The following is a 27,121-nucleotide window of genomic DNA, read 5'->3' on the forward strand; positions in this document are numbered from 1 at the left end:
ATTCAAGTATAATTCTTCATCATGCCGCCTCATTCCACTACGGGGCTCAGGGGGCTACAATGGACCATCAGGGATCATTTGAGTTATCACCAATTGGATAGATTCAAGACGCTTTTAAATGATAGAATTACTACCCTTCACGGTATAAATCATTTAAATCTTGGTGAAAGTTTACTGTATTTTAATCCATTACTAAAGCAGCTAAGCAGTGATGGATATTTGGACTATCAAAGCCCTTCCCGATTGCTTTCCAACGACTCCATTACCTGGAAGAGACGTGTATGGGCTCAAGGTGAGTTAGAATCGCTGAAGCCCTTAATGATGGATCAAGAATACGTTTGTCAAGAGAGCATCAAATTCGTGAAAAAAATTCGTACTGATTATTTTGTATGCATGCAAAGGTCCATATTGTCATTAGAAGGTGAACTAAACCTTCGTGAGCTTAGAACTCTGGTATATACCAATTCGCCCGTGAATGATATGATTAAACCAGATCATTTGCAAGGTCAAGTTATTAGCCAATTCAAGTTTAGTGAAATGGATATCATATCCTATACTCTATTGTCGTTAAATTCACACAAGGTTCATTGGGACAAGAATTATTGTCAAGACGTTGAAGGTTATAGAGATATTATAGTCCAAGGACCTTTTGCAGTACAAGTTTTGATGGCATTTGCACACTACCATTGGAAGGTACCCATCTCTAAGGTTAAATATAAAAATATTAATTTCATCTATCCAGAAGTGAACATGGATGTTTGTATTAACGAGCGTTCAATATGGATGAGGGACCAGAAAGTGCATGACAAGATCTACGTGTGGGCTCAAATCTAGTGAAATACTTTTGATTCGCAACTTTCCAACTTTTCATGGGTTCTCAACCAGTGAGTCCATTTGTTCCTGAGTTTCAAATCTACGTCTACCACACTCACTTTAATCGGTAAACCTGGATGCCATTCCAGAAAGCAAGTAACGTCACGAAGAGTCATACAACGTAGCAATTCGTCACTTACATCTTCAGAATTTGTGGGATCTAGCCACTTGACTTCTAGTTCTCTCTGGGCATCATGAAGAATACTTAGAATGTTGTCCGGGCCACTAAAATATCGAATCATGTCCTCTATGAACTCCATAGGCACACACTCGCATTGGGAAACGATATCACGGAAATGCTGAGCATTATTTAAGAGAACCTTATAACAATAGTCTATTTTCCTACCCTTTATGACGTTGTGAGTACAATTCCTACAATATTTGAGACGGCTGAAAAGCCATTTGGGTTTTATTTCCATGAGAATTACCCCTTCATTAGACCGGTATATGCTAGTGAAATGATCGTGAAGAAGTGTTTCTCGGAATGAACTGCCTTTTAACTGCTTTATTTTTAACAGTATGACTTGGTTATCATCCAGATTTGTGATATAATTCCTTATAAGCTCTAAGTGATCTGTAGGAACTGATTTCAACTCCATAGGGCACAGTAGATCACCAAAAAAAGGCTTCATTTCCCCATCAATGAAACGGAAATTTTCCGAAGTGTACTGGTTACATAGCCTCAGCGATTCAGGAAATTTCTTACACAATCGATAGAGCCAATTGGGATCGCCATAGTCAATGAGCACATTGGCACCTCCTTCCACCACAACTCTCATAGAAATGCGGATGCTTGTAGATTGAGCTCTTCACCACACATTACTATGGGACCATCCCATCTCATCGCTTGATTGAAAAAAAAAAAAAAAAAAAAAAAAAAAAAAAAATGAAAAATTACGGTAGATCTTACAACCCAACTAACACATTTTCAAGGTATTGAATCTTCTAGAGCCAGTATCTATATCCAACTGTTTAACCGATGTCGAAAGCTAATGAGAAATTGCCAGATTTACTGGCTGAAGCTGTTTTGAAAGAATCAGCACCAGTCCCCCAGGATCTGGTCGAGGTTGATGGTATCGATTATTCGAAACCTGAGGCTACTGATATGAAAGCTAGTGATTTAATTAATTCCATGAGAAAGATGGGATTTCAAGCTAGTACTTTGGGTGAAGCATGCGAAATTGTCGATAAGATGAGATCTTGGAGAGGTAAGCACATTGATGAATTGGAAGATCATGAAAAAAAGGGTTCTTTCGATGAAAATGGTTATCAAAAGACTACTATATTTATTGGTTACACTTCAAATCTGATCAGTTCTGGACTTCGTGAAACTCTTAGATTTTTAGTGCAACATAACATGGTTAGTGCTATTGTTTCCACTGCAGGTGGTGTTGAAGAAGATTTGATCAAATGTTTGGCTCCTACTTATCTTGGTGACTTCACACTAAGTGGATCTACTCTACGTGACCAAGGTATGAATCGTATTGGTAATTTGCTAGTGCCCAATGACAACTACTGTAAGTTTGAAGAGTGGATTGTTCCCATCTTGGATAAAATGTTAGAAGAACAAGAGGAATACGTCGCTAAACATGGTAAAGAGTGCCTTGACGCCAACACTGACATCGATTCGCCTATCTGGACGCCATCTAAAATGATTGACAGATTAGGTAAGGAAATCAACGACGAGTCATCTGTCATGTACTGGGCTCATAAGAATAAAATTCCAGTGTTCTGTCCCTCTATAACAGATGGTTCTATTGGTGACATGTTGTTTTTCCATACGTTCAAGGCATCCCCTAAACAACTCAGGATAGACATTGTTAGTGATATCCGTAAGATCAATTCCTTGTCAATGGAGTCTTCTAGAGCCGGTATGATTATATTGGGAGGTGGATTAATCAAACACCACATCGCCAATGCATGCTTAATGAGAAATGGTGCGGACTATGCGGTCTATATTAACACGGGACAAGAATTCGATGGTTCCGATGCTGGTGCCAGACCTGATGAAGCTATTTCTTGGGGTAAGATCAAATCTGGTGCTAAATCGGTTAAAGTTTATTGTGACGCTACTGTCGTCTTCCCTCTAATCGTGGCGGCAACTTTTGCAAATGGTAAACCATTGCTAAAACCTGAAGAGACAAATTAGATAAAAACTAATTTTAAAAATTCAAAGGATAAAGTAGTTACGAATTTATAGTTACAGTTATTATTAGCCTTGTTAATAGTAGTAGTACCTTTTGGTTATTTTTCCAACATTGCTCGAAGATTTGAAAAATTATCCCATTGAGATGATCCTAAAAGTATTACGAAATTCCTAGGAAAACCGGTTGAAAAGGCTTCTCTATCATGTTGTTTCCTGCTTACAGGTCAATTCCCAGAACCTTTTTACCCTTATCGAGGTGTAAGATAGTTCGAACCAGTTTCATTAGATGTCAGAGTACACCTACGTTTGTTCCTAAACCTAACATAAGAGTTCGTCGACCAAAATCCAAGGAAGACTTGGCTAGGGAGAAATTTGAAGAGCAGTTAAATTCCGATGTCTGGTGGGTTAGATGGGGGGCGATTACAAGATCTGAGGAGTTCTCTAAGGGAATGACTAAATATTTAATTGGAGTATACGCCGTATTCCTGCTCTTTGGTGGGTGGTATATGAAGAGACTGTATCATAAGGAGAAAGAATTGGATTTCCTTGGGAAAAAGCAGTTGGCAGGTAAAACCAATGAGTATGAGAATTTGAGGATCAAAGAACTAAGAAATTGTCTAAGAACCAGAGACCGTTTGAAATTGGATATTTATAATAAAATGAGGGAAGAACAAGGTATAGAGAATTTTGATGGAATCCAGCTGGAGAAGAACGACCAAAATAAATTGAATAAAAATATTCTACCCTCAAGAGATACCACCGACTTTTACGATCATAAGGCAAATGAATATGATGAAGGTGTTAATTTTGAAGAAAGAGCCATATTTATGGGCAAAAGGCGTAAATGGCTAATGCGCCATTGTGAAGGTGATGTATTGGAAGTGGCTTGTGGTACTGGTAGAAATATCAAATACTTGGATCCTTCTCTATTGAATTCAATTACATTTCTTGATTCCTCAGAAAAGATGATAGAAATAACACATGAAAAATTCAGAGATATTTTCCCTACCTTTAAAAAAGCAGCATTTGTTGTTGGTAAAGCAGAGAATTTAGTGGATTTAGCCCAAGGAAGTCACAAGGATGGTTTTAAAGAAGATTTAAACACAGCTAACCAAGATATCGACGTTGTGAAAAAGGGATCTACTAAGGTACAATATGATACTGTTCTGGAAGCGTTTGGATTATGTTCTCATGAGGATCCTGTTAAAGCACTAAAGAATTTTGCATTCTTACTAAAACCTGGTGGAAGAATTATTCTCTTGGAGCATGGAAGAGGTGAATACGATTTTGTGAATAAAATTCTAGATAAAAGAGCTGAAAAACGTTTAGAAACTTGGGGATGTAGATGGAATTTAGACATTGGTGAAATTTTAGATGATTCAGGATTAGAGATTGTGGAGGAACGTAGGACTCATTTGGGTACCACTTGGTGTATAGTCGCCAAGAAAAAAGGTGATATTAAGAAGAAGAATGAAATTGGATTCATTGAGAAATACTTCCAATCTGGTCTCAAAGAGAAAGAAGAAGAGGCTAAAAAATCCAGGGATTAAAATTCACATTAAAATAAAAACATATATACATATACATATATACATATATACATATATTTATTCCTGTACATATTTTTCAAATATATTACTTTTAATTAAGATGGTGTTCCTCTCATCTTTTCTGCTGTTAATACATCTTGACCGATAGTTTCCATTACTTCCCTATCTATCAATGAACCCACACTGGGGTAAACCATACTTGCTTCATATGCGCTTACAATACGTTCATGCGTTATATCAATCTCACAAAAGGCAAGCGCCTTTATCACGTTTGCATAACGGCTAATGGTCTGTCTTAACGATACGGAGATGGTGGGATCATTTTCATCAGAATATATTTGCCAAGACGATTCTTCTTCTAATCTAGTAATGGAAACGCTATCAGATGACCTCAATGTCTTTGCGCCTATGGGGGCACCGTTGGAGGGACCCGGAGCTGATATACCTGAAGGTGCGTCTCTTGCCATATCCATTTTCGAAGTCTTTCTCAACCATATGTATCCGTTGACACCGAGTACTACCGTGACATTACCAGGCAAATTGTGTGTGTGGTTTTTCGATCTAACAATCAATGAACATGGTACTTGGCAAAATTGACCGTTTCTTAATTTCCCGTACTTTAATGATCTTGTGTGGAGGGAGGCACTACCATCTTGAAACAAAGATTGCACTTCAGCATTTAGTAGATCACCTTCTTTGAGGAAACTTCTCATTTGTAACTCATCACTTTCAGATTTCCGCCTTAATATCCCACCAGGTAAATTCACCGAACCTAACATGAGCACTGCATGTTGTTTACCACCGATGTCAACTCTCCATCTTTTATTACCGACTTCTGCGATACGTCCCACGACATGGTCACCAGTCTCTGGAGTGTATCTAGATCTCAACGGTACAACTGAAAGTAATCTATTGACCCTTGATACAGTACCTGCCACTGATGAATAGGTCATATTATCCAGAAAATAAGTACCATGACCTCTCATCCAAACTGGATCATCTGTAACCAGTTCACCTGGAGTCACAATGTGTCCCTCTGTGGAATTAGACTCCTGGGTATGCGTAGGACCGTTGTCTATCGAATCCGACATGTTTACATCTTCATCTTCGCTTCCTGACTCAAAACCAGCATCAATCGATTGTTGGAAAGCTCCTTTCCTCTTTGCAATGCTAATAATACTTGACATGGTTTGGTTTTAGCTCTTTTGGAACCTCTATTTCTGTTCTTGTTAGTAGTATTTCAACTAGCTAAGCTCATCGCATGGTTTCTTGCACACAGGTTCAATGAAAATTTTCCAATGTTGAACTAACAAGAACAAGAAAATTGGATCTAATGTCCAGTGAATGAGTGTTCAGAGTCTATTACCGAGGCAATTGAGACGACTAGCTATGAATCTAAACCCAACAATGTTAAAATTCCAACCACCTGTGAACAGAAACATGAGAACTCTCGATAGATCGTTCTTCATCACCAAGGTTCCACTATGTGTAGTCAGTTTTCCAGATCCAAGAAATATCAGTTTGTTCTCCAAACAGTTTAAGGATTGCATTCTAAGAGTACCACGTATTCCTCACGTCGCAAAGCTGGAAACCTTACCTGGACAAGATAATACTAGTAACAATGATAACGATACCGTAAAGAAAGGTGTTTTACTGCACGATTCAATCACCAAAGTGGATGAATGTTACCAAAAGCTGCCTAAGGAAGCACTAGAGTTTTTAAAAAATGCAAATGCAGAGATTCTGCCGTATGAGAAAGTGTTAGAGTACGATTTTTGGAAAACTGATGAAATATTGAGAGCCGTATTACCGGAAGACCTATTACATGATATCCCAACAGGTTTCACTGTAACGGGACACATTGCCCATTTAAATCTACGTGAAGAGTTCAAACCTTATGATACGTTTATTGGACAGGTGATTCTGGATAAGAACGGCAGAATTGAGACCGTTGTCGATAAAGTCAGTTCGATTGCCACCAAATTCCGTACTTTTCCCATGAAAGTAATTGCAGGCAGAGATGATAGTCTTGTAGTGGAACAAAGAGAATCGGACTGTATTTTCAAATTTGATTTCAGCAAAGTCTATTGGAATTCAAGACTACATACGGAGCATGATAGATTAGTATCACAATTTTTCCAGCCAGGACAGATCGTATGTGACGTATTTGCAGGTGTGGGACCGTTTGCCATTCCAGCTGGTAAGAAAAAAGTGCTTGTACTTGCCAATGATTTGAATCCTGACAGCTTTAAATATCTGCAAGAGAATATCCAGCTGAACAAAGTGGCACACACGGTGAAACCGTTTGAGATGGATGGTGCACAATTCATACGTGAATCGCCACGTCTAGTGGAACAATGGTCAAAATCAGATGGTGGTAAAATCCTCATACCGCTAAATAATAACAACAGGAGAAAGAGACAGAAGAAAGACGATCAAAAGACCCTAGAACCACCAGCACAGCACGAAAGAGAGATCCCGATCCCACAAGAAATCAACCACTATGTCATGAATCTACCAGACAGTGCAATAACTTTTTTGCACCATTTCAGAGGACTATTGAAGGGAACAAACATCAAGAACATGCCATGGATTCACGTCCACTGCTTCGAAAAGCACTCCAATGACGAGGAGCCGGCAATGGAGGAACTACATAAAAGAGTTTACCAAAGAATCATTGATGAACTACAAACGGATGAATCAACGCTAGCGATTACTCAGGTGAAATTCCACCTAGTGCGTAAGGTGTCGCCAACCAAACCGATGTTCTGTGCGAGCTTCCAGCTACCCACAGATGTGGCATACGCAGAGCAGTAGCACCAAGGACTTGTACATAATTATCTTTACTTTTTTTAAGTCTGACTTATAGAATGTTCTCGCAGACAAATGGATGCATGGAATTCGTAGAGGATCAGTTGCGATGTAGAAAAATGTTTCTTGTCTTTTAGTCATTTCGCTTATGACTAACTTTATCCGAACCGATGCGTCATAGGATGAACTTGGAAACTTGAAAGATATAAAAGAAAAGAACAAGGAGGAAGATAATCTGAAGAATAAAGATTCCTTTCCTTCGGAATCAGTATATTAAGAAGTTGAGAAGGAAGATTACTCAACGCTTCTTTGCAGGACAACTATATTGCTTTTTTCCTGTGCTGCTAAGGAGTAAATATTAACAGCTTATCTTTTGGCATTGAAAGTATTGCATTTGATTTGATTTGATTTGATTTTGTATTTTGTTGGTTTATTTGGGTATTGGATAGTACAGTTTAAAATGGCTTTTGTTTTCTAAGCTTTTTCAGGCTTGAAAAGGGTTTAGAATGTTGCATTAATTAAAGCTAGTTGTCATTTGGTTGGTTTTTGGAATAATAGAGTTTTGTATTTAACAGAAAATGCAGTGTTTTGCTTATCAGACTCCACCATATGGAGAATGCAGCAAATCTGTGGAAAGTTCTCCAAGAGCATCGAGTAATTTGGAGAGAAATGTTTTTAACGAGTCTTTGGTGGATAGAATGGCACTTTTCTTGACTCTGAATACAAAGACTACCGCAAAGGATGATTATAAAAGTATTCGCAGATTTTTGAAGGAACTTTTGAGGAGGTCACAGTGTAATAGGAGATCGGCACTTTTGGCTGCAGCATATGTGGAGAATATTTATCAGACTATGGGAGACGAAAATGGGGATGATTTTGCGAAATGCGCAAAGAAAGTGTATCTGTCCTGTCTGATCATATCAAACAAGTTCCTCAATGATAAAACATTGTCGTTTAGAACCTGGCGCCTTGTTTCTGGGCTAACGCCGGCTGAAATGTCGACTATGGAACGTTGGTGTTTGGACAAGTTGGATTATCACCTTTACATCAAGGATGCAGAGTTATACGATTTAGAGAAAAGGATGAGAGCATTGTCTAAATTTAAATAATCGTATATGTATCAAGCTTTCTTGGTTTTTTACATTTTTATTTTCGTCATTAGAACTTGCATGTTTTAACTATTAATTCCGCTAGTCTTTCCAAGGCTTGCTTATCGGTTTCGCCGAATCCTTCTAGGTCAAGACAGTCGATATCTATAACACCTAGTGTCTTGCCTTCTTTTACGATAGGGACAACGATTTCGCTCTTTGTTTCTCCATCACATGCAATGTGGTCAGGATGCTTGTTGACATCAGGCACCACTTGTGTAACTTGGTCAGATGCAGCTTTACCACAAACACCTCTGCCAAATTCAATGGATTGACAGGCGACCTTACCCTGGAATGGTCCCAATAGCAATTGACCTTCACTAGCAGTTATGTAGAAACCAGACCAATTAACTGGAACATTAAGCGAGTGGTAGGCATACCAAATCAACGACGATGCATTGGATAAATTGGCAACCCAATTGTCTTGTTCAGAGCTGAGAGCTTCATAATGTTGAAGTAGCAATTCTAATGATTCTTTCCTATCATTAGACTGGAAATTGGTAAAATCAGCATGATGGGCCATGGTTAGTGGTGCTGTTGAGTGTCGGTGAAGCGTGTGTGTGTGTGTGTGTGTGTGGCTTCAGACGTACTTAATTTACTCCTGCTAAACAAATGGTAGAGAGTCACAAGGGAAGTTGTCGCAAGATTGGATATAAGTGTAAATAATGAATTCAGAAGCGCCAAAGAGATGCAGAATTGACAGAACTCTAGGTACTCGAGATGCTCTTTGCTTGTTCTCAGTCTATTGTAGTTCGAGAAAAAGAAAAAATTAATTTGAATGAAACGGACAGGAATTGAACCTGCAACCCTTCGATTGCCAATTCCGGAAATTTCCAGGATCTAACTGGAGTCGAAAGCTCTACCATTGAGCCACCGCTTCACTGTCCATCTGTTGAAGGGAGTTCATTTTTTGGCACTTTTGCTTTCTTAAGCTAATTGGGTGATTTGAAACATCGTATGTTCTTGCATATGGGCATTGATACTTAATTTAAGGGACTATGATACTACTAAGGTTTTTGATCTATCTATCAGAGCATTAGACGTTCTGTTGAAAATCCAAAGTGAGATTTTCAAGCAAAGATAAACATTATGTTGGATTTGTATCTAATCATTCTCTCCGAACTCGATATGTGAGAATCCACTAGATCCTCGCTTAAGAAGCCTCAAAGTTATCAGAAAGGACCTGCTTTTTACCGGCTATGTCCACCAGAATTCAAGCTCGATTATGAGCTAAGAATGTTTATGATTTTTTTCTTACACTGTTATGTACGCAGAGAATATACTTTGGACAACCAAAGGGATGGTAAACGTAGCCTAAAATTATCTAGACTACCCTTTTTTGACCATATTTTATGTGAAATACCCTTTAAAGAAGTCCCCATACGATATGAGCCTATTCAACTTGGATTGGCCGGAGCCTTATATGGTATGAAATACTATCCTTAAGCGCCTAAAAGCGCATAAGTCCAAATAAAGACAAAGAATACTTTGCTGAAAAGCTTCGTGACCTAGTTGCTTCTGGTATAAGCATTCCTGAATCGAGGAAGGACGAAATTTTAGGTCGAGGAAAGAAGGAATCAGTTGTTACCAAAACGATCAGTGAAAGCTTCATTGATCCTGTGAATGCAAGATCTCGATTACAGCGATTCTTTGAAAACCTTTAAGATTGCACTTTGGTTTGTGTAAAGTAAAAATCCTTATATCTTCCAAAACAATTTTAGGACAATCCCACAAACTACAAATTATTGCCGCCAATGTCCGGGAGCTCTGGGTAGGAGATGGCGTCTAATATGATTGCCAACGAAACAGGGTATGGTTGTGATGAAAGGATGCGATGGTACCAGGGCACTTATTTAGGAGGATCGTTTCAGCGCTTCGGGATGACCCAGAAGCCTCCAAGGCTCAGCTCGGGCAATGCAGGAAGCTTGCAATCTGTTTACTGAGTCATAAGCGTGAACAAGAGGTTCTTATCATACAAACGAAAGACACTCGTGCTCGGTTATATCTAGATCCCAAACGGTGCTTTGAGAACAGCTGGGAATTTTACCATCTAGAGGTGTCAGATGTAAACAAAATGGGCGATTAAAAGTAAGCCTTAGATCAAACAACCCTGGCCATCTTTCTGGATTTTGGGTGAATATCAAACTAACCTCGAGAGATAATGCTTTGGAAAATTTTCAATTACAGGTTAGGTACGACGTTCGAGGTAAAGACACCAACAAAAGAGGAGGCTCTGAGAAGGATCCTGAGGATCAGAGTGAAAATGAGCCTGACAATGAGCGCAGCGAATAAACTCGAATACTAAGCTAGATCTCCGTCAGACTATGGTGCTATGTAAAATTATGAAAGAACAGTGATCCATATAGACCAAAAGTTGCAGTGTAGAGGACAGACGAATTAACGTTTAGGAAGTCGTCTGGCACTTTCGACAAGATTGTGAGTACATCATAGACCTAAAATGGAAATGCATACGGTATGGACAAGAGGACCAATTGAAGGCCACTGAGATAGCATGGGCAGCTACATGGATACTACTTCATGAAAAATGTACGATGAAAGAACATCTGCTTCTTTCATCAAATCGTTCTCTTATCACCGTCTAAAGTGATCCCGAGATCCGGCCTGACTACCTATTTCTATGCCCTCTTGCCGCCCACCTCCATCCTCTCTAACACTCGGATATTATAAAGAGTACTATAGTTAGGTCAATTATATGCTGTGCGTTGTCTGGTTCTGGGGTTTGCATTCTCTCAATTACCTAGTGACCCAGGCAACATTTGCTTTCTCGAGCTAGTATCTGTCCTGCGAATGGCACTGGTGTCAAGATGTGCAGATACTCCGAAATATCTAGCCATGACAAAAAATCTCTCGAGCTCGGATCAGTAGCAGCTTCAATAACCGCCTAACGCTTGGTTCCGACTCTGTGAGGCTCCTGAGGGAACTCTTGTTTCGTTTCTACAAATCTGCGGGGCTCGAGGATTCCTCAAGTTACAATGAGGTTATCAAAAAAGCTTCATTCACATAGAATGGGGCTGTCATGTTTCCAAGACTTTGTGAGATCTTCGAGAACATAGTCTGTATCCCTAATTTCATTACTGTGCCGTACTACCACTCCCTTAATAATGCAACTTTTGCGGAAGTTTTGCTAGTTTTATCACAAGATCGTAAACCGTTTACTGCTATCGTGATTCGTTCCAAGGACTTTTCCACTTGTCGGTTGGTATGCCAGCAAAAAATGAGTCAGTGACAAATTTTGAAAAATTTCGGCAAAAGAAGAAAAGAAGTGATCAACGCTACAAATTATGAGTAACAGTTGATCGATTACTCACATCAAGAAACAAGTATTGCTCACCTTTGCAACTTTACTTTACTTGTGCAGCCATCACCCACCTACAAATATATATTAAGGCTTCACCACACTTCTACATCTACCACCACCATGACTAGTTCTCCCGCAATTGAAGAGCTTATACAGAAGCATACTAAAATGATTAACGACAGTAACAAGACAACGGTAAAAAATCAGAAGCTGTTAAACCAGATTTGTCAAGAGCTTACACTTTCACTCTGCCATCCACTGTTAGAGTTTGTTGATGCTCTATTGGAAAAATTCATGTATCCAGAAGGTATAGAGAAAGATGCCCATCCTGATCTTTTCACACTGGGACATCCAAGACTATTGGAATTGGTTTATTTGAGACAGAGAGTCGATCAACTACAAAAGTTAAACCGTGAAACTTTTGAGCCAATCTCCCAATTTTTCCCTCACCTACTTCATAGAATTGAAAAAATCCACATTATACTGGTTCACCTTTTACAAGTACTCAGCAATCACATTGAAATCCCCACGCAATCGAAATTTTACAGAAAGATTGTGACGGAAAGCATATCTGATTTCCAAAGAGCATTCGAACAGTTTAAATCCCTGGATTACGTTTTAATGGCACTGATGAGAAATTTGGAAAAAACGGGCTCAACGGACAAAACGTTTCTAGTGGATAGTTCTCTTTTGCAGGAAATTAAAAATTTCGATACAGAGAATAAGCATTGGTTTAACGATATTCTACAAGAATCAAAGGCCCTAAAGGAGTTCAATCAAGAAATTGAGGACAACGAACACTCTGACATCACAACCTTCCTTAGGGATCGCAAATCAAGATTGCAAATTTCCAGCCGAAGAGTTTTCTAAACTGAACTTGTAAATTATAAACATTCTGAACTGCATTTGCCTAACACCCCATAACATAATTGTTGTAGTTTAGTTTTTTTTTCTCCTTTTCTATAATGTTTTCTTGTTGATTTTAATTAGTGTGATACTTTTTTCTTTTCTTTCATGTCGATGCCTTAATGGGCAAACCGTAAACAAATTGCCAAGCTCATCACCACAAATTCACTTGCGCTAGAAGATCAAAACCTTTTAGATTTCTGAAAACAGAGCTCAATTGAGAAGCAATTGAGAAGTTCTGCAATCGAGTAGTTTATAAACTTGTGCAAATCTGAGTTGTAGTGCTAATACCTCATTTCCTCCAAATTGAAGGACGGTCGATGTAAAATATGGTCGATTCATCTCAGGACAATAAATCGAAACTAGCCAATAATGCTAACAGATCAGTACTTTCTTTGACATCCCCTGCCAAGTTAAACATTATATCTTCCTCAGCATGGTCAAGAGCAGGTTCTGATAGTAAAATTACCAAGAAACCATTAAGACGTGCCACTTCATTAAATGCAAATCCAACTAGACCATCAGTCTATGCAAGACCAAAGCTGAATATTGGAGCACCAGCGATGGTAAGGCGAAATTCTAGTTTTTTCAAAGATGATGAAAGGCCCAATTCACAACAACAAGATGGCGAAGAATCTCACGCTGATAGGTTTATCCCCACACTACAGGGAAATTCACAAAATAAGGTAGATCCACTAGCATTGGAAGAAGAGCTGCCGCCGCCAAATGCATCACCTACAACCCATTTAAGGGCACAGACTAAGATGGTTTTCAAACAAACGGTTGCAGAAGCATGTGGTCTTGATATGAATCAAAAGATTTTACAATATATGCCACAGCCGCCAGTTGCATCTTTTAAACGTCAGAGTTACAGCATGAAGAGAAGGACACATTACAATTATCAACAGCATTCACAACAACAGCAACAGTCACAGCATGAATTAATGAAATTGAGGAAAATTAATACAAATCCAGAAAGAATCTTGGATGCACCCGGTTTCCAAGACGATTTTTATTTGAACTTATTGAGTTGGTCACAAAAAAATGTACTTGCCATTGCCCTAGAAAGTGCATTGTACCTTTGGAATGGTAGTTCAGGTGATGTAACCATGCTTGTAGATTATGAGACTACGATGATTTCTTCAGTAATTTGGTCTGATGATGATTGTCACATTTCCATTGGAAAAGATGATGGTAATACCGAAATTTGGGATGTGGAAACCATGTCATTAGTCAGGACAATGAGATCTGGTTTAGGTGTTAGGATTGGTTCACAATCCTGGTTAGAAACGTTAGTGGCTACAGGTGCACGTAGTGGTGAAATTCAAATTAACGACGTTAGAATTAGACAACATGTAGTTTCCACATGGGATGAGCATAGTGGTGAAGTATGCGGACTTTCATATAAAAATGATGGATTACAATTAGCATCAGGAGGTAACGATAATACAGTAATGATTTGGGATACAAGAGTTTCCATGCCACAGTGGATCAAAAGATCACATACAGCCGCCGTTAAAGCCATTAGCTGGTGCCCCTACGTTAACAATTTACTGGCAACAGGAGGTGGTCAAACCGACAAACATATTCATTTTTGGAATACCACTACAGGAGCTAAAGTGTCGTCAATAAGTACAGGTTCACAAGTATCATCATTACACTGGGGTCAAAGCTATTCACAAACCGGATCTTCATCAATGAACAGAGAGATTGTTGCCACAGGTGGTAACCCAGGTAATGCAGTTTCAGTTTACAATTACGATACGAAATTCAAAGTAGCGGAGATCGTAAATGCTCATGAATCACGTATTTGTTGTTCACAACTGTCACCAGACGGTACAACAGTAGCTACTGTTGGTGGTGATGAGAATTTGAAATTTTACAAAGTCTTTGAACCAAGAAGAAGGGCTAAAAAATCAAAAGCTGCGGCTGAAGACGTCATTAGTTTGTTTGGACGCAGTTCATCAACTCTTGACGATGAACGTCACTTGGTAGTCCACGAGGATGAATGTGACGATACATCTTCAACCGCCAAAAGAAGGACCAGTGAATTTTTAATCAGATAATAATAGCATTTTATTTATTTTCATTCGCTTATAATCAGTATTAATACACTAATAATTTAATTCAATAGCCTTTTTGCAATGCATGAACTCATGCATTATCAACAAGGCATAGAGATACGTATCAAGTGGTCGAGTGTGCAAGGACCACGACACGCCGTAAGCCACTGGCGAACCAGTACCCATCGCCTCCATACAAAGAAACTTCCCTCACTCAAGACCCAAAAGCTTGGGGGACCAGGCAAGCCTGATCTATTACAGAAAGAAACCTTAAAGATTCCCTCCGAACCCAAAAACGGACCTTAAGCTTTAGTGGAAAGTCCCAATAATACGTAAGACGACAGAACTTACTAATCCTCTACCCCCTCACCCATCTTTTAAAAAAATGGGCAAGGAATTCCAAAAAAAGGCTCTGTAACAAAGGTAATGAACCTTCTTGAGGTCATTTCAGTTGTTACACTGAAAAGAACAGATACTACACTTGATCTAAGCCAAATGGCAAAGAGATTGGCCTTTTAAAAAGTGTTCAAAAGAAGTTCATGTTTATTTTTCGGCGTTTTGTCCGCTTATATATAAATTTCATACGTGTTACCCGGTAAAGGGAGGTAAGGAGCTCGTAACACACTTCCTTCTCTCCAACATTAGAGATTAGCTTGACTTTCAACTTTTAAAGAGAACCGGTTCTGAATAGATCGTATTGGTCGTTTCTCCATCAGATTGGATGGATTGAGTAGCTCTTTGAAGGTCAATTGGCGGATTACGATCAAAATTACAATAAAAAAAACAACACAATTGAAACGATATAGTGACTAACGGAATGGGCGACGTCGGTTTGGGTAGGGGTAACGTTGTTTTAGAACAGAAGTTTTCCGTTGAATCGATAAGGGCATTTTTAAAGAGTAAGACCTCCTATGATGTATTGCCTGTATCCTATCGATTAATCGTTTTAGACACTTCACTATTGGTTAAAAAATCATTAAATGTTCTTTTACAAAATAATATCGTCTCAGCGCCTCTTTGGGATGCAAAGACTTCGAGGTTTGCTGGTCTTTTAACCTCTAGTGATTTTATCAACGTAATACAATACTACTTTTCAAATCCTGATAAATTCGAACTGGTGGATAAATTACAATTAGATGGGTTGAAAGAGATTGAAAGGGCAATTGGCGTGGAACCTATTGATACTGCCTCGATTCATCCAGCAAGGCCGTTGTACGAGGCGTGTATAAAGATGATGAACTCAACAAGCCGTAGAATTCCATTGATTGATCAAGACGAAGATACCCACAGGGAAATTGTAGTTTCAGTTTTAACCCAATACCGTATCTTGAAATTTGTTGCTTTAAACTGCAGAGAGACCCATCTTTTGAGGAGACCTATCGGTGAATTGAATATTGTTACTGAAAAGGAGGTGGCAAGTTGCCGGATGACTACACCTGTAATTGACGTTATACAACTGTTATCTCAAGGTAACGTAGCGTCTATACCAATCGTTGATGATGAAGGACATTTAATCAATGTTTATGAAGCCGTTGATGTTCTAGGTCTTATTAAAGGTGGTATTTACAACGATTTATCACTTTCCGTGGGTGAAGCCCTGATGAGACGCAGTGATGACTTTGAAGGGGTTTATACCTGTACTAAGAATGATAAGTTGTCTACTATAATGGACCACATCAGGAAATCAAGAGTTCACAGATTCTTCGTTGTCGATGAAGACGGTAAACTCACTGGCGTCCTCACTCTAAGTGATATACTACGTTACATTTTACTCGGTGAAACTGGATCGTAATAGAAGGAACCCTCATGGAACATGTATAACGAAAATAGTGTACTAGATGCTCTACTTCAGTAGGGAACGTCTGTTTCGCTATTTTTATTTCAATTCTTCATTATATGTATGTATATATATATTTTATCAGTAATCAATGAACTTCCGCTTCCGATGGCTCAACCAAATCCATTTGAACCTCCACCCAAGATAACAATATAAAAGGTTGTAAAAATTTAGAGTAACACAGGTTAAGTGCAGTTCGGTAGCTAATAGGTAGTCATTGACAGAGGTTTAACAGTTGGAAAGAAGATCAAGGTGCAGTCACGATGTTGGACATACAACCTAACGTCGCCTGGGATAGCAAACCTGCTATACAACAAATAACAATGAGGGCTACTGTAGTTGGACTGATTATTGGCTCATTAGTTTTAATATCGAATTTTCAGTTCGGTTTACAGACTGGGTGGGTCTCTATGATGTCTCTACCATCTGCCCTATTAGCATGTTGGTTCTTCAGACAAGTTTGGCCTCTCATTAGGCCTCATGATGTTCCTTTTACTGATGTAGAAACTGTCTATGTCCAAAGTATGGCAGTTGCAGTGGGTACAGGGCCACTAGCATTTGGATTTGTTGGTGTAATTCCAGCAATCGAAAAATTCTTGACTAAGGAAGAGAGTGGTGGTAGTAGAGAACAGGGTCAAGCATTTGGAATCGGCCAACTTTTGATGTGGTCAGCAGGATTAGCATTCTTTGGGATATTTATAGCTGTCCCTCTCAGAAAACAAGTGATTGTCAGGGAAAAATTGCCCTTCCCCAGTGGTAGTGCAACCGCTATGCTTATAGCGGTCCTCAATGGATCCGAAATCTTACAGGAAGTTTCTAGATCAGATCTTTTACAAATGAGAAATAGGAGATTGAGTGAAGTTCCATTGTCTCAAGATCAAGATCAAGAGCATGAAAATAGTATCTTATCAGCACGAGGATCGCCCGATGGATATAGTGCATTAGAGGTAGATTCTGCTGAAAATGGAGCAGATGAAACTAGTTATGAGGAGAACATTCAAATTTTATTCAGAACTTTTACAGTTTCCTCCATTTATACAATTGGATCATACTTCTTACCAATATTACGGTCGATCCCTATATTTGGTAAAAAACTTTCTAAGAATTATTTGTGGGAATTCCAACCTTCACCTGCCTACATTGGCCAAGGTATGATTATGGGACTTCCAACTGTCTCGTACATGCTATTTGGATGTATACTCGGCTGGGGTGTCTTGGCTCCATTGGCAAGGCATGTGGGTTGGGTACCTCCGGACGCTGGCGTCGATGATTGGGAAAGAGGCGTACATGGATGGATTCTTTGGACTTCTTTGTCCATCATGGTGGTAGATAGTGTCGTTGGGTTCATAGTAGTTACTGTTAGATCATTGGTCAAATTTTGGCTTACTGACGATAAAGCAAAGCTGTTAACCAACGTTTGGGACGATTCGTTTGAATCAATTTTACTTGAGGAGGAACGAGTAATCAACAATAGACGTTACACCACTTCTTCTTCTAGCAACCGCCCAAATACTGTGAAATTGGTCTATGACGATGTCGATCATGAAGTGGCTGATGAACACTTAGTTACGTTGACTACCGTCATCAGTGGAATTATTATCTCTTCATTACTATGCATTGTACTGGTGATTTATTTATTTGGATTAGAAATTATTCCAGTCTATGCCATGGTTACAGCTTTATTTATTGCCCTATTTCTGTCAATATTGGGCATTCGTGCACTGGGGGAAACTGATTTGAATCCAGTTAGTGGTATCGGTAAGATTTCTCAACTAATATTTGCGCTAGTGGTGCCTCGAGACCGTAAGGGTGCGGTCCTTCTGAATTTGGTTGCGGGCGGTGTCGCAGAATCCGGTGCTCAACAAGCTGGTGATCTAATGCAAGACTTGAAAACTGGTCACCTCTTGGGGGCATCACCTAGGGCTCAATTCATTGCGCAAATTGTGGGGGCAATATGGTCTATTATTCTTTCAAGTGTGATGTACATCTGTTACAACAAGGTTTATCAGATCCCAGATAAACAATTTAGAATTCCCACTGCCATTGTATGGATCGATTGTGCTAGATTGGTAACAGGCCAAGGTCTTCCTGAAAAGGCCTTGGGTTGTTCCATGCTCCTAGGTTGTATTTTTGCTTTCTTATCACTTATTAGGAATTGTTATCGCGAGGGTAATCGTAAATGGTTGATGTACATACCATCTGGTGTTGCCGTGGGCGTTGGTATCTACAATACACCTAGTTTCACAATTGCTAGGTTCATTGGCGGTGTGCTTGCAAGCACTTGGATGAACCGTCAACAGTTTAACATGGGCGCAAAGACAAGGATGATTGTTTTCAGCTCGGGACTGGTGCTTGGTGAAGGTATTTGCAGCATTTTAAACATGCTCTTCACAGATTTGAAAGTACCACACTTGTAATATATCTAGAACTTTTTTTTGTCATAGACGATAGTAATGATATCATATTAATATTCAACCACATTATGTTCCATTTTGTAACTGCATTGACAATTGCTTCTGTCTTAAATCCTTGTACTGTTGATCTTTAAATGATTCCACACGGCTCAAAAAATCTTGTTTGGCCAAATAACCATCCTTATTGTGCAGAGTTAATTCTTCGTTGATACCTTCTTTATCCACATATGAAGCCCAATCGAGACTTGATTTTTCCAGTGTAGTTAATTTAGGTTTTAGAGCACCTGAAACTATCTGTTCCAATAAAGGTGGTCGCTTCAAAGGTCTTCTTAAATTAGTTCTATGTTCATTTTGTTCTTCAACCCCACTTGACAAGAACTTTTTATTCGTATCATCTTGGCTCTTTTGAAATTTAATACTGTTCAAATATTCCCTTGCTTCAGCACTGGATACAGGAACCATTTTCTCCTCATGTACCAGTTCTCCTGCAAATTTATAGTTTCTTTTGATTAAAATTTGTCTCTCTGATGAACTATTATTCATGTTATCAGCATCTTGGGTAGTATCTAGGACGGACTTCTTACATTCAGCACCTTTTAACCTCTGCAATCCCTGATGCTTTAATTCCTCCCATAAGTTTGCAGAACTTTCAGAAACTGATTCCACCTGTAGAGTTTCATATTTGTGTCTTTTCTGCCTCTCTTCTTCCTCTTGACGAGCTCTTCTAGTCCTCACGAGACCTCCTGTATCACTTTCAATACGTGAGTAGTCTGTACTGGGCTTCGATCGGTTGTTTTCTCCCTTGAAGTCCTCATCTTCATCTTCCTCATCGCTACCTTCCTGGATCTTGTTGGGATCAAAATCTTCGTCTTCCTCCTCGTTATAATCTTCTTGGTCAATTTCAGGTCGCTGATCAACCTCTTCACCTTCTTTTGGGACCATTAGCAACTGATCGTGTCTATTTTTGATTCTAAATATATAAGGTTGAAATTTGTCTGTTACCTCTAATTGATCAACCTTTAAAAGGACCTACGCGAAGTGGTATAGGAAAAGGAGTTTGAACAATAACGACTCACTTTAGATCATCACCAACCTAAGCAATTCTGAGGATCCCAACAGGCTGTTTATGATGGCTAATGTGGGGGAAAACGGAGTAAGTTCGTTGAACATGTTGAAACGTAAGAAGGAAGACTGTGCAGAGGAACTAGAGGCAGAGATCAAGAGGGTAGCATTGCACGATGATTCAGAATGTCCCACCACAGCATCCATGGAATCTATGGACTCAGATGCTAGGAGTATGAGTCGGTTGAGTGATGGAGAATCCGTGGACAACGTTGCCACTGAAGGAGATGCAAGAGATCAAAGGAGCCGACAAGCGCATTTAAGAATGTTGTGCCTAGTGAAACAAGCATCTATGATTGTGGGACATAAGGGTGAGACTATTTCAAGGATTAAATCAATGACCAACACAAGGATCAACGTTTCTGAAAATGTAAGAGGAGTTCCTGAAAGGGTCGTTTACGTGAGAGGTTCTTGTGAAAATGTGGCAAGAGCCTTTGGTATGATTGTAAGAACACTTAACGACAGAGGAAGTGGTAATAATGATAAGAGTTTTGATGATATACCGACAACCATAAATCTACTCATATCACATCATCTGATGGGTGTTGTTATTGGTAAACATGGATCAAGACTTAAGGAAGTAGAAGAGTTAAGTGCCGCTAGATTGACAGCTATGCCAGAACAGTTAATGATGTCAAATGATCGTATTCTTACAATTGAAGGTGTTGCAGATGCCCTTCATATCGCTACCTTTTATGTGGCTCAAACTATACTAACATGCAAAGATGCCTTTAAATTCAAAAAGGCTATTTTTTACCAACCAAGTCCGTTATATTCAGTTTTACTCAATGGTGGAATGTCACCCATGGTTTATTCGCATCAACAGCATCATCAGTATCATCCAGCTGATAAATACCGTAACGGCAAAAGGTTGCCACGCTCTGGGGTAATGTTTATGGTGCCGGCAGCGGGTACTACACCCCAAACGGTCCCACAACGTCCAACACCAGTCATGTATACGGCTGCTAATGCTGCAACTGCACCAGCTTTTACACCGAATTTTATGATTCCCAACGTTCGCATAATCGATGGTCCTGTAGCTACGCCAGTAGCCCAAACTATGGCCATTGTCCAACAAGAAATTTACATCGATGAGAATTTTGTGGGTAATATAATAGGTAAAGACGGTAAGCATATTAATTCTATAAAGGAATCCACTGGTTGCTCCATCTTTATCGATGATCCAGTTAGTGGTGCTCTCGAGAGGAAATTGACCGTTAGAGGTACTTCTATGGGATCACAAGCTGCCATTATGCTAATAAGCAATAAGATTGAAATTGATAAAATTAACAAGGAGAGGAAAAGATAATAATTGAAGTTACAGTTAAAATTCGATATTAAAATTAAATTCAAAGGAAAGAAAAATCTAATCAAGTTTATAATCTTTTTCTTTTTTTCTATATAGTATCATTTACATATAAATTTTACATTAGGTGGGTTCGAATTCAACGCGAGCTAGTAATAGTAATGGTAATATTGATTCTTGCAAGAGTTTGCATGTAGGAGCTCTTCGTCGAGGCTAATGTCATCATGGAGACTAGTAGCATCTGTTAGAACTCTTCCTTCAAGTTTGAGACTCGAATTAGATGGTGCACAAGTGAATTCTTATGAAGAATTTGTACCGAATATCATCTCTGAAAGCAGGGCTAATAAGATTGGCCTAAGGCATCTCATCCACAATCCAGACAAATATTGCGTTCTGGAAAGATATGGTAATGGATTCTGGATACGTTATGATGTACTTCAAATGGATTTACAAGAGGTCGAAGATGAATTTACAGGCAATGAGCATTTGATCAATTGGGCGGCCATCAAAGAATGGAATCTTATGGGGTTTAAAGATCTGCTGCCGTTGTGGAAAGAGGATGTTATGTCACGGCCAGCCAGCCAGCAAGTTGTAGATCTTGAGATGAAGCCTCCCGGAGAGGATAAATCTCATAATGAAGTCATAAAATTGGATCCCGCAACCTTTTTAGAGGCCAAATATTATGATTCCTTGTTCAATATTCATCTTCCACTGGCCTACTTTGTTAAATCAACCTTAAGTCGGCTGAAGAATGCTTGTAATGTAACATTTGGTAAAGAAAATGCATATTTAACCATAATTTTGGGTATTCTCAAGAGAATTGATGAATTCGACCAGAGACATGCAGATGGGGGATTAGTGATAAAAGATGTGGGGCCAATTGCAGCAGAGAAACGACAATCATGCCTAGAGAAATTTGGTGTGAGAGTAAGCGGAGATTTTAACGATGATAATAACGATCAGTCAAGTTCCATTAAAGAATTACCGGGAATTCTGAAGATTCGTGAAATTAAATTACAGATTATTATATTATTGGAAACTATTGCACACCATCAACTGGATGCCAATTTTGAAAACTTCGAAAGTAGGTATAAATCCAAATTAAAGAAAAGATCATTAAATTTGACTAAGTTGAGAGCCCTACCGATGAAATCCAAATTGAATCGACGAAAACCAGCTGATAACCCAACGAAAACCACAGAGCAATTGGACTATTGCGAACAATTAGATCTGTATTTGGATAAAATCTGCATATTAGATATTCTTTTAGCGAGTGAACCAGCTGGACCTGAAGATGAAAATATCGATACCATACAAGAGCATAAGAAAAATCTTCTTAACAAGCACAAAGAGTCATCCTCCGCGGGCTTTATTAATTACGTTTTAGTGCCATATTTTGCCAAGAGGGTACCCAATGCAGTTAAATTTACCATTCAAAAATTGAAAGGTCCTAGCTTGAAATCCAGGAAAACTTCAGAGAGAACCGTTCCTGAGAGAGGTTCTTCATCATTGGCTGATGCTAGACATGAATCCGTTTCAAGGCTAAGTTCTACTCCATCTTCACCACAACTAACTCCAGCGGTACCTTGGCATAGACATAGTTCAGCGAATCAAGAACTGTTGAGCACTAAAACTGGTTCTAATGCTAGTGCTCTATTTGAGTCAGGTTCATCACTTTTGAAGAAGCCAGCATTTATATCAAGAACGAAATCTGATTTGACCATGAATTTAATGAGAAAGAGACAGCTGTCTGTGACAGATTTGAGCTCTAATGACCGCAATATGACCGCCAATGATGAGAAGAACAACGGTGAAAGGGTAAGGCTGCTCACACAAAGCCAAAAATCGTTTCGTAGGGTTGGGATACGTAAAGGTGAAAGAGAAGTTCCGGATCCTAAAGCTGGGAAAGAAGAAACTGAAGCGGTTCAAGTTATGGGTACACCATTGGTTAAAGTGTCTGGAGGAACACCAAGTAAGAGGGCAAAATTACAAAACATTGTGGAGTCACCTGTGAATGCTGGGGCCTCTGCACAGCAATCAACAAACATTAAAAACTTACAAAGCTCACCAATCGTATATGGGACCCCACAGCAGAACTATGAACCAACGCAACCGAATGGGAATAAATCTAGGAAAAATATTAAAAGACGTTTGTTTGCACCTTAATATCAATGTCACGCATTTTTCATTTTGATAGAATATTACATGGGGGTTATTTCTTTTATACACTTTTCATTAATAATTTCCAATTTTTCTTTTACAGTTAATTATTACTCACCAAAGAAGATTGCACTGATTAACTCCTTTGCATCGTCTCTTTTCAATATATGGCTTGCAACTGTTACACCGCATCTCTCAACCAATCTCTGTTTATCTTCGTCAGTTATAGCATCACCCTTACCTTCATAAACATCAGGAAGATCACCCTTTAGGACCACAAGAGCCTTGATAACGGTATCTACCAAAAATTCCGTTTCGTCAGGTGTGAACTTAGTACTTCTGTTTTCATCAACATTATCTAGCGTCACGTTGTGTTCATTGAACACCAACCTGGACCAATTGTAAAGGTTCCCCAAGAAAAATCTGATAGACTCTGATTCTAATACTGAAACACCGCGTAGACAACCGTAGTAAGTACCGAATACACGGTTTGTGTCGAGGAAAGTCTTAAGTAGAGTTCTTATCACACGAGGTTTCAAAGACTTGTAAACTTGTGGGAATTTCTTGAGAACGTAATCTAGCAAAGAGGCAGCAAAATCCCGTAGAGCATTAGTCTTTTCTAAAAATTCACGAACATCTTCTGGTCTATCACTATCAGGCGAACCTCCTAATTTCTTTGCCAACAGTAGTGTTAAGATTGATGGCATCAAAGAATGGATGTATGGATCCAAAAAGATAGATTTATTACTCAATAACGAATAAATTATCTCTAAGATGGTGGTCAAAAGGTCTAGATCCGACAGATTATGAGTAATTTGTTCTGCGATAAATTGAATGAAATAGGGAACCAATTGGTGTAATCCACTGTCTGTCTTTAAAGATGTTAAACCCGCTGCTTTCATGTGTTGTGCATTAGGATCGTCTTGATCCTTTGAAGTCAAGGCCGCTATCACCTTATTAAAGTAAATTTGTAATTCCATAGATAAAACGTGCTTAACCAAAGGTTTTACCTCGATGTTTTGATTTGGCTTAACAGAAGACATATGTTGAGCATCTTTCTCTTCTCCCAAAGATATGGATGCCGCTGAAGATGTGGAAGATTGTAAACTGTTATCGTTCAATGCAGTTACAATAGCACCTCTAACGATAGGTGGTTGAGAAAGTCTAATGTCTTTCAAATTAGGGTTTTGAATGATGGCAGGTTGTACACCTTCGACCGCTAACCAATGGGTAGTAAAAGTTGGAACACGAGGTACTTGTGGCAATGGTTCATTAATCAATTTATCAAAGTCCACTTCTTCATCATTTAGATAGTAAACAGATTGACCACCAACTGCTTGCACTTTGGTAAATGAAACGTCTTGTTCGAACGCAGATCCATCGTGATATCCGTAAAGAGGTTCCACGTTAAGTACTCTCAATGCCTTAGAGATATCGTCAGTAGTTAGAACATCTCTCTTAGAATGCCTCTTAAACTTAACAGCTTGTTCAATGATTTCAAGAATTCTGTACTCCACATCCATCGCCAGTGCCTTGAGCACATCGTCACTGATATTTTCGATTCCTAATGACTCTGCAACATCCTTGACAGTATCTTGAGGCGACCAGATGGTATACGACTGTTGCTGACTCGACATAGATGTCACTAGTAGTCTCAAAACCTTCCCCTTTACTCCCTTTTCTCTTTAACAAGAGTCTTTGAAACTTTGGTATCATGTACAAATTTTCAATAAGACAATAACAAAGCACTACATAATGAACAACTAGAGGTGATACAAGGTGAAAAAAGCTGGTGTCTGGGATGCAAGAGGAGTTGACGCCATTGCAACAGAATGTTCTAGACCGTTATAAGAGGTTAGCGCGGGCGTTACACTCTTTAGATGAGACTTTCAAGCAGTTTAATGCGTCCAACGGTGACAACGTTACTGCTGAAAGTGTTCTTGGCCAAATTAGAGAGATTGAAGTCAAGATTGGTCTTGTGGGAACCCTTCTGAAGGGTAGTGTGTATTCTCTGGTGCTTCAGAGGAAACAAGAGGAGGAGGCCAAACGTTTATAATGTAGTATGGAAGATGTAATCATAACTAGGCAAAAAATACTATAACTACATTCATTACACGGCATAAATGACAATCTTACCGTCCAATCCACAAGAGGAGACCTGAGAGACATTACCGGCTGACTCTGCATAAGGTCTGAATTGAACGATAGTGTTTTCATGAGCGCTCTCTTGCTCATCGGCAGTAACTTTACCCTTCAGATCTAATTCTTTGAACTTTCTCAAGGCAGATATACCTGAGAATGCGTTCTCTTCCTCTTCTTGACCATCTGCAGGAGTGGATTGAGGTGTGTTACCGCCCTTGTTTGGTTTATCCAAATCCTTCAAGAATCTAACACTTTGGAAATCGGCAGCAAACATGACTGGATGGCAGGAATACCCACCACAGATGATTTGAGCGTCGTTGACCCACAGTAAGGCTTGGAAAGGCAACCCATCAGGAGAATTGACAGAGATGATATTTCCTTGAGAATCAGCAATATTCAAAGTACCATCATGGGCAACGAATGCAACCCTTTCTTGGTTACTACGCCATTGCAAGTCGTGCACGTAAGAACCTTGGTAAAATTCCCTAATCACGGATCCAAATGGAAATTTATCACCCCATGGAGAACCAGCAACGACTTCCTTGGAATCCAACCCTTTGATGAAACCAGAGAAAACTCTCATGTAACCATCAGTAGAACCCGAGGCAAGTAATACACCATTTTCATGCCATGACAAACAGGTAACAGTTGATTTGATGGGTTTCTTGATGTGCTTGGAGACCCACCAGTTGTTTTCCTGTTCGTAGTAACAAACAGCAATGATACGTGCACTGGAACCCACGGCAAATTTGTAACCGCTAGGAGCCCAAGAAACACTGGTAGCAGCTCTGTTGATACGCAATAGAACCAATGTAGGCTTGTATGAACCATTACTCATGGGCTCCCAAACGTAAGCATTTCTGTCCTGAGAACAGGTAACGATACGTCCGTGGATGGAAATGTCAACAGCGGTAACCAGTTTGTCATGATCAGCCAATGTAGCAATCAATTGGGGCTGGGGATGCAATCTGTAGACCAAACAGTTCTTGTCACAGGAGATGGCCAAGACAGATCTGTCTGCAGAGTAACAATGCGAGTAAATTGGGGCTTTTACAAGCTTTAAGACGGAAGCAACCGATTTATCTTGTGAAAATGACATTAGGAGACTCTCGACTAATGTGTAAGGTGGTAATTAGAGTAAAAATTAGATTTTGTATCTTGTACTTTTGTTGTAATTGTTAGTTCCCCTTTCTATGTTGAAATTTCAATCTTAATTGAAGATTTCAATCAAGACAGGAAGACCCGAACAATTGAAAATTTTCCTGCTCATCGCATAATTAACATCTTAAGATTAAAGATATGTGGTATACAGAATTCCATTGAG

The 27,121-nt window shown here is 39.2% G+C and overlaps 19 protein-coding genes and 2 non-coding genes across 21 annotated transcripts; 13 read left to right on the plus strand and 8 right to left on the minus strand.

The window, feature by feature from the left end:
• Nucleotides 1-21: 21 nt before the first annotated feature.
• HTD2 (hydroxyacyl-thioester dehydratase HTD2) lies at nt 22-834 on the plus strand (the record flags this gene model as incomplete). The annotated part of the gene is made up of 1 exon (XM_002496217.1): nt 22-834. The coding sequence occupies one exon, from the start codon at nt 22-24 to the stop codon at nt 832-834; it is 813 nt and encodes a 270-aa protein (XP_002496262.1).
• IPK1 (inositol pentakisphosphate 2-kinase) lies at nt 831-1,652 on the minus strand (the record flags this gene model as incomplete). The annotated part of the gene is made up of 1 exon (XM_002496218.1): nt 831-1,652. The coding sequence occupies one exon, from the start codon at nt 1,650-1,652 to the stop codon at nt 831-833; it is 822 nt and encodes a 273-aa protein (XP_002496263.1).
• A 200-nt stretch (nt 1,653-1,852) lies between these two features.
• On the plus strand, nt 1,853-3,022 carry DYS1 (deoxyhypusine synthase; the record flags this gene model as incomplete). Its single annotated transcript, XM_002496219.1, has 1 exon — nt 1,853-3,022. One exon carries the CDS (start codon nt 1,853-1,855, stop codon nt 3,020-3,022), a length of 1,170 nt encoding a protein of 389 aa, XP_002496264.1.
• A 200-nt stretch (nt 3,023-3,222) lies between these two features.
• Nucleotides 3,223-4,569, plus strand: OMS1 (putative RNA methyltransferase; the record flags this gene model as incomplete). The annotated part of the gene is made up of 1 exon (XM_002496220.1): nt 3,223-4,569. The coding sequence occupies one exon, from the start codon at nt 3,223-3,225 to the stop codon at nt 4,567-4,569; it is 1,347 nt and encodes a 448-aa protein (XP_002496265.1).
• A 95-nt stretch (nt 4,570-4,664) lies between these two features.
• On the minus strand, nt 4,665-5,756 carry RRP4 (exosome non-catalytic core subunit RRP4; the record flags this gene model as incomplete). Its single annotated transcript, XM_002496221.1, has 1 exon — nt 4,665-5,756. The coding sequence occupies one exon, from the start codon at nt 5,754-5,756 to the stop codon at nt 4,665-4,667; it is 1,092 nt and encodes a 363-aa protein (XP_002496266.1).
• A 157-nt stretch (nt 5,757-5,913) lies between these two features.
• On the plus strand, nt 5,914-7,386 carry TRM5 (tRNA (guanine) methyltransferase; the record flags this gene model as incomplete). The annotated part of the gene is made up of 1 exon (XM_002496222.1): nt 5,914-7,386. One exon carries the CDS (start codon nt 5,914-5,916, stop codon nt 7,384-7,386), a length of 1,473 nt encoding a protein of 490 aa, XP_002496267.1.
• Nucleotides 7,387-7,958: 572 nt separating this feature from the next.
• PCL5 (Pcl5p) lies at nt 7,959-8,489 on the plus strand (the record flags this gene model as incomplete). The annotated part of the gene is made up of 1 exon (XM_002496223.1): nt 7,959-8,489. One exon carries the CDS (start codon nt 7,959-7,961, stop codon nt 8,487-8,489), a length of 531 nt encoding a protein of 176 aa, XP_002496268.1.
• Nucleotides 8,490-8,538: 49 nt separating this feature from the next.
• On the minus strand, nt 8,539-9,051 carry ZYRO0C14476g (L-methionine (R)-S-oxide reductase; the record flags this gene model as incomplete). Its single annotated transcript, XM_002496224.1, has 1 exon — nt 8,539-9,051. One exon carries the CDS (start codon nt 9,049-9,051, stop codon nt 8,539-8,541), a length of 513 nt encoding a protein of 170 aa, XP_002496269.1.
• A 256-nt stretch (nt 9,052-9,307) lies between these two features.
• Nucleotides 9,308-9,408, minus strand: ZYRO0C14498r. Its single transcript has 2 exons — nt 9,373-9,408; nt 9,308-9,343 (listed from the first exon to the last, which is right to left on the minus strand). It is a non-coding gene; the product is annotated as a tRNA-Trp (tRNA).
• Nucleotides 9,409-11,565: 2,157 nt separating this feature from the next.
• Nucleotides 11,566-11,775, plus strand: ZYRO0C14520g (uncharacterized protein; the record flags this gene model as incomplete). The annotated part of the gene is made up of 1 exon (XM_002496225.1): nt 11,566-11,775. The coding sequence occupies one exon, from the start codon at nt 11,566-11,568 to the stop codon at nt 11,773-11,775; it is 210 nt and encodes a 69-aa protein (XP_002496270.1).
• Nucleotides 11,776-11,967: 192 nt separating this feature from the next.
• ARO5 (Aro5p) lies at nt 11,968-12,717 on the plus strand (the record flags this gene model as incomplete). The annotated part of the gene is made up of 1 exon (XM_002496226.1): nt 11,968-12,717. The coding sequence occupies one exon, from the start codon at nt 11,968-11,970 to the stop codon at nt 12,715-12,717; it is 750 nt and encodes a 249-aa protein (XP_002496271.1).
• A 365-nt stretch (nt 12,718-13,082) lies between these two features.
• On the plus strand, nt 13,083-14,819 carry CDC20 (ubiquitin-protein transferase activating protein CDC20; the record flags this gene model as incomplete). Its single annotated transcript, XM_002496227.1, has 1 exon — nt 13,083-14,819. The coding sequence occupies one exon, from the start codon at nt 13,083-13,085 to the stop codon at nt 14,817-14,819; it is 1,737 nt and encodes a 578-aa protein (XP_002496272.1).
• Nucleotides 14,820-15,193: 374 nt separating this feature from the next.
• Nucleotides 15,194-15,331, minus strand: SNR20. The gene has a single exon (XR_002648395.1). It is a non-coding gene; the product is annotated as a U2 RNA (small nuclear RNA).
• A 302-nt stretch (nt 15,332-15,633) lies between these two features.
• SNF4 (AMP-activated serine/threonine-protein kinase regulatory subunit SNF4) lies at nt 15,634-16,608 on the plus strand (the record flags this gene model as incomplete). Its single annotated transcript, XM_002496228.1, has 1 exon — nt 15,634-16,608. One exon carries the CDS (start codon nt 15,634-15,636, stop codon nt 16,606-16,608), a length of 975 nt encoding a protein of 324 aa, XP_002496273.1.
• A 308-nt stretch (nt 16,609-16,916) lies between these two features.
• On the plus strand, nt 16,917-19,070 carry ZYRO0C14630g (uncharacterized protein; the record flags this gene model as incomplete). Its single annotated transcript, XM_002496229.1, has 1 exon — nt 16,917-19,070. The coding sequence occupies one exon, from the start codon at nt 16,917-16,919 to the stop codon at nt 19,068-19,070; it is 2,154 nt and encodes a 717-aa protein (XP_002496274.1).
• A 63-nt stretch (nt 19,071-19,133) lies between these two features.
• On the minus strand, nt 19,134-20,009 carry SWC5 (Swc5p; the record flags this gene model as incomplete). The annotated part of the gene is made up of 1 exon (XM_002496230.1): nt 19,134-20,009. The coding sequence occupies one exon, from the start codon at nt 20,007-20,009 to the stop codon at nt 19,134-19,136; it is 876 nt and encodes a 291-aa protein (XP_002496275.1).
• Nucleotides 20,010-20,193: 184 nt separating this feature from the next.
• PBP2 (telomere maintenance protein PBP2) lies at nt 20,194-21,498 on the plus strand (the record flags this gene model as incomplete). Its single annotated transcript, XM_002496231.1, has 1 exon — nt 20,194-21,498. The coding sequence occupies one exon, from the start codon at nt 20,194-20,196 to the stop codon at nt 21,496-21,498; it is 1,305 nt and encodes a 434-aa protein (XP_002496276.1).
• Nucleotides 21,499-21,711: 213 nt separating this feature from the next.
• SLD3 (Sld3p) lies at nt 21,712-23,661 on the plus strand (the record flags this gene model as incomplete). Its single annotated transcript, XM_002496232.1, has 1 exon — nt 21,712-23,661. One exon carries the CDS (start codon nt 21,712-21,714, stop codon nt 23,659-23,661), a length of 1,950 nt encoding a protein of 649 aa, XP_002496277.1.
• A 104-nt stretch (nt 23,662-23,765) lies between these two features.
• On the minus strand, nt 23,766-25,292 carry TAF6 (TATA-binding protein-associated factor TAF6; the record flags this gene model as incomplete). The annotated part of the gene is made up of 1 exon (XM_002496233.1): nt 23,766-25,292. The coding sequence occupies one exon, from the start codon at nt 25,290-25,292 to the stop codon at nt 23,766-23,768; it is 1,527 nt and encodes a 508-aa protein (XP_002496278.1).
• Nucleotides 25,293-25,456: 164 nt separating this feature from the next.
• On the plus strand, nt 25,457-25,711 carry DAD3 (Dad3p; the record flags this gene model as incomplete). Its single annotated transcript, XM_002496234.1, has 1 exon — nt 25,457-25,711. One exon carries the CDS (start codon nt 25,457-25,459, stop codon nt 25,709-25,711), a length of 255 nt encoding a protein of 84 aa, XP_002496279.1.
• Nucleotides 25,712-25,765: 54 nt separating this feature from the next.
• ARC40 (Arc40p) lies at nt 25,766-26,896 on the minus strand (the record flags this gene model as incomplete). The annotated part of the gene is made up of 1 exon (XM_002496235.1): nt 25,766-26,896. The coding sequence occupies one exon, from the start codon at nt 26,894-26,896 to the stop codon at nt 25,766-25,768; it is 1,131 nt and encodes a 376-aa protein (XP_002496280.1).
• Between the last annotated feature and the right edge of the window lie 225 nt (nt 26,897-27,121).

This window comes from Zygosaccharomyces rouxii (assembly GCF_000026365.1).
Source record: "Zygosaccharomyces rouxii strain CBS732 chromosome C complete sequence".
NCBI lineage: Eukaryota > Fungi > Ascomycota > Saccharomycetes > Saccharomycetales > Saccharomycetaceae > Zygosaccharomyces > Zygosaccharomyces rouxii.